This window comes from Elaeis guineensis, chromosome 3 (genome assembly GCF_000442705.2).
Source record: "Elaeis guineensis isolate ETL-2024a chromosome 3, EG11, whole genome shotgun sequence".
NCBI classification, from domain to species: domain Eukaryota; kingdom Viridiplantae; phylum Streptophyta; class Magnoliopsida; order Arecales; family Arecaceae; genus Elaeis; species Elaeis guineensis.
Window position 1 is genome coordinate 97,274,688 of NC_025995.2, and position 10,261 is coordinate 97,284,948.

General features: G+C 35.0%; 1 protein-coding gene across 1 annotated transcript; it reads left to right on the forward strand.

Annotated features, from left to right (window-relative positions):
- Positions 1 to 9,004: 9,004 nt before the first annotated feature.
- LOC105041647 (heavy metal-associated isoprenylated plant protein 23) lies at positions 9,005 to 10,007 on the forward strand. The gene is made up of 2 exons (XM_010918615.4): positions 9,005 to 9,395; positions 9,512 to 10,007. The coding sequence occupies exons 1-2, from the start codon at positions 9,245 to 9,247 to the stop codon at positions 9,811 to 9,813; spliced, it is 453 nt and encodes a 150-aa protein (XP_010916917.1). The 5' UTR covers positions 9,005 to 9,244; the 3' UTR covers positions 9,814 to 10,007.
- Positions 10,008 to 10,261: the final 254 nt, after the last annotated feature.

Genomic DNA, 10,261 nt, shown 5'->3' on the forward strand with positions numbered 1-10,261 from the left:
TTTTATGTAAAGTCTCACACTGTAACTCAATATGATATAGGCTGGTAGAATACAGTTTTGGTGTCGATATGGCAAAAATTAGATGTAGTAACATGTGTCTGTAAGGAATAATACCGAGGGGTGTTCTAGCGTGAATACCTTGTGGATTTTGGTATGTTATGGTATGATATGGTGGTACGGATTAGTACGATAAAATACTTACACCCACAGTTTGTTTATTTATTTTATTCATTTTTAAGAGGTGGGCTATTTTGACCCAAGTGGTGGAACGAATATTGTTTAGCTGGTTTAATGTATTGAGTTGATACTTTTGATTTTCTATATCGTGCTACCTATCCTCATGCTTAAACACATCCAAGTGACTTGGCTTGGGCTTAAATCTTCCAAGGATGTTGAAATATAGATCCTGGTCTAGAGAATCAAATATAAATTGTAATGCAGTGAACTTCAATAGTTTCTACGCCTATTAATCATATATGTTAGCTGTGAATAACTTTAAATCAAGATTTTAGGTTCCAATGGGATTGGGGAGAGGGAGGGGGGTCTCTCGGTCGTCCTACTCTATTTCTATGAGAAAACAAGATGCGACAAGATTGCAACTTCGAAACTTATCCATGTGGGGAGAGAAGAAGTAAGAAAAAGAAAGAAAATGAAAGAAAGATGAAGAAAAAGAAAAAAGTTAAAGAATAAAAAAAAAGAAAAATTAGAGAAAGTAAGGAAGGAAGAAAAAAAGAGAGGAAGCAAAGAGGAAAGGAGGGAGAGAGAGAGAGAGAAATGAAAAAAGAAAGAAAAGAAGGGATAAGAGAAAGAAAGAGCAAGAAAAAGAAAGAAAAGAAGATAGAAGAAAGAGAAAAAAAAAAGAAAGAGAAAAAAAGAAAAGAAGAAGAGACGGGAGAGAGAGAGGCTACGGGACCACCATTAAGATAGAGCAGAATAGTGGGGCATCCCGTTTTATGGATAAACTAGGATAACCTTATCTAACGGAATTTAAAATCTTGCTCTAAATAACACATGCAACAGAGGATATAATATAAAACAACCAAATAAACTCTATAATTATCGTGGCAAAACTAAATGATTTGGCTCCATGCAATCCATAATTAGATGTTTAGTTTAAGATAGTACTAGGCGATACACATTTTTCATACATGTGTATATAATAACTATAAAAGTTGATTATCAAAAAAAGAATTAAGTCTGGCATTGTGTTTCATTTTGCTTTATTAATCCTATATATTAATTAACTGCCTTATTTTCAAAATTTGCCTTCTTATTTGCATAGGCTTTTAATAGAACTTCAAAGAGTTCTTTCGGTTTCTATGACCTTAATTGTGTTACTATAAGGTTGGTGCTTCCACTTGTCACTGCTCTTCTAGGTCCATGACAAGTTTTTGGCCGCGTGCAATGCTTCTTTTGATGTGGATTCATCATCTAATTTTTGAGATTTTTGGATTAAATTGAGAAGGGTGTAATTGAGTTGTGCAAAGTCGAATAGATAAAAATTTGAGTTTGACTCGATTCAAAATACTCGAACTTGAAATTCGATTTGAGATTGATCAAGTCTTGATATTTCAAGCTCGAGTTTGGCTTGATAAAAAGAAGGCAAAATTCAATATACACTGAATTTGATTTGAATATCAACCGAGCCACACTAGAACTCGAATTTGAGTTTTAATCTATTAATAATATATATATTAATATATATTATAAATAATAATAATATTTAACTCAAATAGGCTCATGAGTTTTCAAGTCGAGTATCTTGCTATCTGTACTCAACTTGAAAAATTAGTCAAGTTACTCGAGCTTGATAATGGTTGAGTCAAATCAAATTTGAACTTGAATTGAGCTTGAGTAGCTCGACTCATTTGCATCCTTACCAAATTATTCTTTTAACATAGTCTATAAAATTTGACATGTGCATTTCTTATGATTGAAAATGAATGACTGTGATCTATTTATGTCATCAATTAATCAAAATAAAAATTCGAATAAGCAAATTTTCATTATGTATGGGATGATATTCTTTTATATTTTTCATGTAGCTTTTATAAGTAGATGTTATGAATGATTGTGATCGATTGATGTCATTAGATTATGCATGAATCTACTTAGATATTCTTTTAGAAATTTTTGGGATGTTCAAGGGAGAGTGTATGTTTGAGATTGAGAGAGAGAGAGAGAGAGAGAGAAGATTATGAGTTGAGGGTTTGATTATTTTTTCTCCGATCCCATCTGTCACAATCTTGTCCAATTTTTTCTTGTAAAACGATCCCATCTGATTAAAGATACTTTATGAGACTCTAAAAAGTCCAATTTTTTGGGATTTATGAGATGGAAATTAAAAGCCTGGTTTCTAATAAAGTCTGGCGCACAACATTTTCTTTTCCTTCATTTTCTCTAAAAAATCCCGCTGTTTTTCATTGTATGAGATCGCATTCGAATGTGCATTGAATGTCCTAGAGTCAGCCACCCAGGCTTTCTCTTTATATGTAGGAGATTTTGATATCTGATCAATATAGACAAGCAAGCTTGCGGAGGAGAGTCAAGATTTCTACAAAGATGATTCATCATCTCTGGTTGTTTTTCAGGTCTTCATCATAAATCTGGTCCTGAATTTGGAATGGGCTTTGTAAGAACCATGGGACTCAAGCTTCTGGCATTTGTCACTATATATTTGATTTTTAATTGCGGATTTAAGAGTCAAGACAGATGTAGGTTGTCAGTGTTTTTGTTGTGATATAGCTTCATTTTAAGTAATCTTTCAAGATTCTCTTTTTGTTGCTTTACCTGAGTCTCTTGGAATTTGTTTGGTTTACGAAAAGAATTTTTTTTTCGAAATTTTTTTTTTCGAAGAAGTAAATTATTTTTTAAAAATAAAATTTTAATATATTTAATTGGTCATAAAAAAATAATTTATTGAATAATAATTTATATTTGATTGAACATCCATTTTTTTGAGAACACTGTGTACAATACCTATTATATCTTTAATAGATATAAAATCATACATTTTTTTCCTAAACTTTATATAAATAATAATATTATATTTATATTAATATAAAAATAATATTAATATATTATAATATAATATTACATCAAAATAATTTATTGTATTAATATAATATTAATATATATTATATTATGTTAATATAATATTAATATTTTAATATAATAAATTTACTAATACATAATAAATATAATATTATATTAATATAAATATTAATATAATAATATAAATAAAATATTAATATTAATAAAAATATTATATTAGTATAAATATTAAAATATAATAAATAAAATAAAAATATAATATAATAAATAATATAATATTAATATAATATAATATTATCACTATTAAGTATTTCATCTTAACCATCCATAATATTTTGCAAAATCTTAGTCGTAAATTTTGAAGGATATTTTGGATAAGAAAAAAATCACTATCACTTTTCATCTCATTAAAATTGAGATGTGCCAAAATCTATATCTTTTGTAGATTTTTATTTTCTATGAAATATGAAAAGTGATTTTGTTATAGCCCAAAGCCCAAGCCCATCTAGCAAGACCCAAGCCCCAAAAAAAAAAAAAAAAGAAAGCAGGGGAACCGGGAAGAAGACTCCCGGTAGGAGTCTTCTTCTCCGATTAAACCCCGGCAATCGGGAGTCCTAGGACCCCCAGGAGTCCTAGGGCTCTCTATAAAAAGACCCTCCCCTTCTTTAAAAGCCGATCATCGGTCCTCTTCCCCTCTCTTCCTCCCTGATTTTTTCGAATTAGAGCCACGGACATTTGTTTCATTCTCGCCGTGATTGCTCGCCGGTGGGGTCACCGGAGGCCGAAGTAAGTTTTTTTTTCTTCCTCTCTTCTTTCTCCTTCTTCCCGTGCCTCTGTGCGCGACTGCTAGCGATGGGTGTCGCTGATTTTTGATCGAAGAAGAGATCCCTGTTTTGGTCTCTTCTTCCCTTGGGTTTTTCGACGTCGGCGATCACAACCGACCGCCGGCCTTGCCTCTCCGAACCCGGGAGAGTGGCCCCCCTCTGCCGCCGGCCTTCGCCATGTTGGCCGTGGCCTGAACGGTCGGTCAAGGGAGGGGACCCTTCGGTCACCTGTTTCGGCCAGGAAGGAGCCCGAGAAAAAAGAAGAAAAAGAAGAAAAAGACAAAAGAAAAAGAAGAAAAAGAAGAAAAAGAGAAAAGAAAAAAAAAAGAAAAGAAAAAAAAGAAAAAAAGAAGAAAAAGAAGAAAAAAAGAAGAGAAAAGAAAATAAAAAGAGAAAAAGAAAAGGGAGAGAGAAACTTTCTACTCTCTCTCTCTTAGATTTTTAGGATTTATGGAATTAAAAAAAAATTATTATAATATAATAATAATAATTAAAAGAAATATAAGAAGAGTTTTCAGGGATCAATCCAAAAATCCTGGACGCTGTCGTCTAGTTAATCCATGTGGAGACATTGGATTTTAATAAATTTTAATTTTTTTAATTCGATGAAATTTTGATAAAAAATATGATATTTGACGTACCAGGTCCGGAGAAGGATTTTCAAGAATTCTAGAATTCCTAGTTTGGATTTTCTTTTGAGGTAAGTAGTGTTTACTTTTATTGAATTTATCTGGTAAATTATAAATTTTGAATTAAATAAATTCATGGCATGCTTGTGATTGAAAATATTTATTGAAAATAATTGTTGAAATTGTTTATGATTGAAGTTATTTGTTGAAATTATTTATGATTGAAGTTATTTGTTAAAAAAATTATTATGATAATGTATGATCATAAAGAATGATATGATTGATTTGACTCGAATATCAATTATCTATATTATTTTTGAAAATAATATATGAATTGGAAGATGATATGAAATTGACAACCTGACTATGTAAAGGACCCCGCCAATGGGGGCATATACGTTGGCAATTGATGTCCTGAGGGTTTATGTCGCCAGCGAGACCAGCGACATGTCGCCAGAGAGACCAGCGACAAACCGCCAGCGAGACCAGCGGTTTCAAAGGATTTGGCTGCCAGATGATTCGCAGCCTACCGCAAGCAGATACGCGGTATTATGACCCTGCCATAGGAAAAATATGGTCATAGTCACGGTTGGTAAGAAGAAATTAAGAAATTGATGAATTTAAGATGATAAGCATAATTTGAAATTATGATGAATTGAATTTTATATATGATTGATAGTATGATTATGATTTCATGAAATTACATATTGATTTTGTTATTATCAGTAAATCGATATGTATAGTATTATTGTTCGATTCATTCAGTTAAAGATATACACTGCTTATTGAGCTATTTAGCTCATGATGAGTTTTATGTTTTTCCTTACAGATCTAGAAAATTAGCATGATGCGGGATTCCGGTTGGGAGAGCGATTAGAGATGGAGTTAGCTCATTTGATTTAGGATTTTTTTTAGAATTGATTCAAGACTTTTATTTTAAATGTTGACTTTGTCAGACAATTAATTTTTTTTGGACACTGAGTTTTGATTTGTTATTTGAACCAAGATATGATTATTAAAAATTAAAAAAAAATATTTAACTTTATGTGTAAGATATCATGATGAAATGCCTTGCATGCTTATGAGAAAAAATTTTTATGAGTATGCGGCGGTTGCCATGACCCTCGATTCACAATTTCGGATCGGAGGCGTGACAAATTTTTTATAATTTTTTTTTTATATTTTTTTTTTAAAATTCTAATCCGATAAGTAAGTGATTTCTTCCCCGCTTCTGATAAATTACTTTCGCCCCTCCACTTCTTGCGAACCAAACGGGCCCTCAAATATCAAATGGAAATGGATTGATTTTTTCTTTTTCTTCCGTTTCTTTATTGTCATATCCATTGCTTTGCCTCCCCAAATGCTATATGCATCAGAGCCATTGATCATATTCAATGGCAAAAATGAGTGCTTTCCATTAGATGGGCCTAGGGTGATGGAGTTGTCTGTCCATTGTTCGCACTATGGTTCAGTTTCCCGTCCCCTTCCTATGAGGTCTTTTCTTAATGGGCATGATTGATGTGGATGCCCCCACCACCAGCTTCCCCTCTCACATGATTGATGCGGGTTGTCTTTCCTTCCTTTCAATCATTTACATACTTAAAGTTCATTTAAAGGCCTTTCATTCTAGCCCACTGCAAAGTTCATACTGGTGCACCATTCTAATCTCCTGTCAGGGTCTCCAGTACCATGTTTGTCGTGGTGTTTGCACTTGGCAATCGATGATTGGAATAATGGTGTTTAGTTTTTTTTTTTTTTGGTAAAAATAATGGTGTTTAGTTGCCCCTTTTTTCCGTATGAGATCCTTTTTCAGAGATCTGTTTCTCAATTTTCTTTCCTTCCGCCCTTCATTTTTGAATGTGAACGTGGTGGGACTGAAAGCCTCAATTGAATAACAATATTGCCATACAAAAATTTTTGTTGCATTTTGTTAATTTGGTAGATTGGGCCCTTGGGAAAATTTAGGAGAGACAAGAGGTAACCTTCCCTTGGTATATATTCCTAAAGGCTTCCAACCCTAATGAAGGTGGCATTTGTTTAAAGAATACCATCATCAAAAGACTACACCAGCAGGCCAGTTTGCCTCCTAAGGAAATTCTAACATGCAGGGTAAAAACACATCAGCTTGGCATGTTGGCAATGTTACGACAACTTTCCTTTAAGACAAAGCTTGCAGTAACCAGCATTCAATTCCTTCGCTGTTTTTTTTTCACTTAATGAGTAATTAAGAGCCACATCCTCCTACTTTTTCCAACAAAGTTCCACCAGCTTTGCGTTTTTACACTTCTTTTCTTTTTTTAAATAGAAAAAGCAAACCTTTACCTAAGAACCTACCAACTTTTTCGTAACTTTGGAGTTAAAACCGATGTTTAGGTAGGGGATATGCTGATCCTTGATCTTATACAGATAGTTTACATCATTAAATCTACCATTTTATGCTATCACCATGTGACGATCACAAGCCCATGCTTGTTTGAGATATGGTCTTTTTCTTTAACACGAGAAATCCAGGAAATTCACAGTACATGCTGGAACTAGGACAGCAGGTCAGGTTGCAATAAGGGAGGAAAGAGTAAGTAGAAACACGGGATGGAATCCAACCAAAATCTTGCCAGGAGTTTTCATTTCCTACGGCCACCTTGATCAATCTTTTCAGGATATATACAGACCTCGACAACACGTACAAAACAAATAATTCTCCTGCATGACTAATATAATACTCGGACGGGTGATCTGATAAAAAATTCTGGTGACGTAAGTACAAGTCCGTATGTCAGTAAACAATTTGGTACCGTCCGCTTTGGCTTGTCAGATGAAATAAGCTTGCACATGAAGGATCTATGTTTAGGTTGTACTGCAATATGATACTAGATATATATAGCATGCTAAAATACGGGAGCAAGATCCATATTGTTAGAGTGATGCACCTGATGCTTGTCCGTGGCCTGGTGCATCCTGCAATTATTCTACTAATGAAACTAGCAACATGAAAGTTTAATGATTGGTTGTCCCTATGTAATCACAAAATTTTGTCAGTTTTTGGAGAATTATGGTTGAAAGCAAAAGACTTTCACTAGTTTTAGTAGAAGATTGGAATTCCAGTGAAGGAAGTAGGAAGTTTTCTATGCATAAGCACAGAAGATAGAGATTGGCATTACTTGTTGGCGGATTTCATGGCATCGCTGAATATCTTTTTGCTATTCTATTCTTCTAATTATTGATCTATAAAAACTGAATAGTTCTTAGTTCTCCTTTTTTTCTATTCTCTTTTCAAATTTAACTTTGTAATTTATCTCAATTGATTTAGTTTTTGGTGGCCAAGCTTCCTCGAAAAAGAAAAAAAAAATCTAGAAGCACCTGAGAAAGAGAAGCAAGGCCTGCTCTCCTTTTTAAACAGAGCACAGCAGACGGTGTAGTGCACGCAATACATGCGCCTCCATAAATTAGTTAAAGAACGCTCTTATAACCCAACTTTTTCACTAGAGAAATTAGTTAAAGGGGAATATTCTTATAACAACATATTAAAATTTTTCTTTAAAATACAATAATATCATCTCTTGATTATAAAAATACAATATATTAAATTTTTATAATCAGGAGTTTTTTTTTTTAAAACTCCTGATTATAAAGTCTGTTTTAGTAATAGCTAGCATCTCTATTGTGTACGCTACTATCAAAGCCGACTTTGGAGAAGCAAACAAATAGTTTGCATGTATGCCTTAAAAAATAAAAAATAGCTGCCGATGGGTCCTTTTGCTGTATAATGGCTATTTCAGACAACATTGGGGATAAAAATGAATTCTATGGGCGTTCATGCAAAAAAAAAAAAAAAGTTATATATATATATATATTCTGAAATTTGTAAGGGGTATCCATGTAATTTTATTTTCTTCCTCTTTCTGTCCACCGGTCTTCAGAGACCGGGTCCCTCTAATTGTACTGCTCTCAAGCTGTAAGCGGCTTCTAGCGTTTGCCAACAGCTTCCTAGACTAGTATCTCATGAAGGATCAACTTCACCATTGTCGCACGTACCAGTATCCTAATACTGTAATTTGGAGGCCAGAAGGCCAACAAATATCTTGCAAGTACAGTGGCTTCCTCTTTTAGTTTTTGGACAGCTGTGCTGCCTTTCTTTGTGCCCATGGTTTTGGCCTTGGATGGTGAGAGCTTTCTTGTGGCTGGCCTGTGCGCTTTTAAAACGCTTATATAAGGAGGGCTTGGAAAGGGGGAGAGAAGGCTCGGTATGAGAGAGTGGGAGCGGGGTGAGGAAAGGCATCCAGGAAGTTTCCTGCACCTTCCACCAGCAAATATCCAGCCACCCACATTAGCTTCATTATGGTCTATAAATTCTCAGCTTCACTTCATATCTCTTCTCATAACTAGTAACATAGCCCTTTTTTGTTGTAGTTCAGCTCTTCATTGGATCCGTTTTAGTTTGACCACAGATTAAGGAAGCCGTTAAGACAAGTCTTTTTTTGCATCTCCTTCTCCGTGCCGATCACATCAATTTGAGTGGTTGCCTCTGTTCATCAGGTCCATTTCAAGAAAAAGCTGCCTGTGGTCCTTTCCCGGGACCTTTCTGTGGTCTCTCATAGTAAAGGATTCGAACATCTCTTATATCTTTCCATACCAAAATCCATAAATCCTCGGCAGATCTTGGAGCTATTTCCTGCATAGCTCTCTCCTTCCTCTACTAGTGCTTTTTCTCAGCATATCTTTAAGACGTTTTGAACCACGATGGGAGGCACCTTGGAGTACTTTTCTGGCTTGCTGGGCAGTGGTCACAAACACAAGAAGAAGAAGCAGTTGCAGACTGTGGAGCTCAAGGTCAGGATGGACTGCGAGGGCTGTGAACTTAAGGTCAAGAAAGCCCTTTCCTCCATGAAAGGTCTGATCCTTTTCTCCGCTTCCCTGTAACCTAATCTCACTCGTCACTGATGGATACTGGTGCTTTTCTTTTAACTTGAAAACTGGTTTTCTAATGCATGTTTGTGGCCTTTGCAGGAGTTCAATCAGTAGACATAAACAGGAAGCAGCACAAGGTGACTGTGGTTGGCTATGTTGAACCGAATAAGGTCTTAAAGAAGGCTCAGTCCACAGGGAAGAAGGCTGAGATCTGGCCTTATGTTCCTTATAACTTGGTCACCCATCCTTATGCTGCAGGGGCCTATGACAAGAAGGCTCCTCCAGGCTATGTTAGGAATGTGGAGTCTGTTGCAATATCATCCAGCCAAGCCAGCAAACAGGATGACCAGATCACCAACATGTTCAGTGATGACAATCCAAACTCCTGCTCTATCATGTAAAGAGATCATATATGTCTAAGCTCCTGCTATTCTAGATCATATTAGAGAAGAAACGAGGGAAAGAAGTTCGACAGATGATATCTTATATACATATATATATATGTAGTTTGTTCTTTTAATTGAATTATGGAGGCTTGGAAGAGAGTTGCAGCTTTAGGAGCAGGGGAAGGGGTTTCTGCCTGTTGTCTCTCTTTAGTACTTTCTTAAAAGAGTTTGTTATAGTTAAATGTATCTATGCTACTATTCAATATAGAACATAGACAAGTCTCTGTTGGGTCCAGTAGGAAATGAGGTGTGGGTTGTTAGATGACAGCTATGTATTACCTAATGAGATCATCTGTCCTTGAGCAATGTGGTTGCAATTTCTTTTCCTGTCTGGTTGTGTGATGCCTTGCCCACAATTCCCTTGGGGTCTGTACCAAATGTTCCCATGCCTCTAAAATCCAGC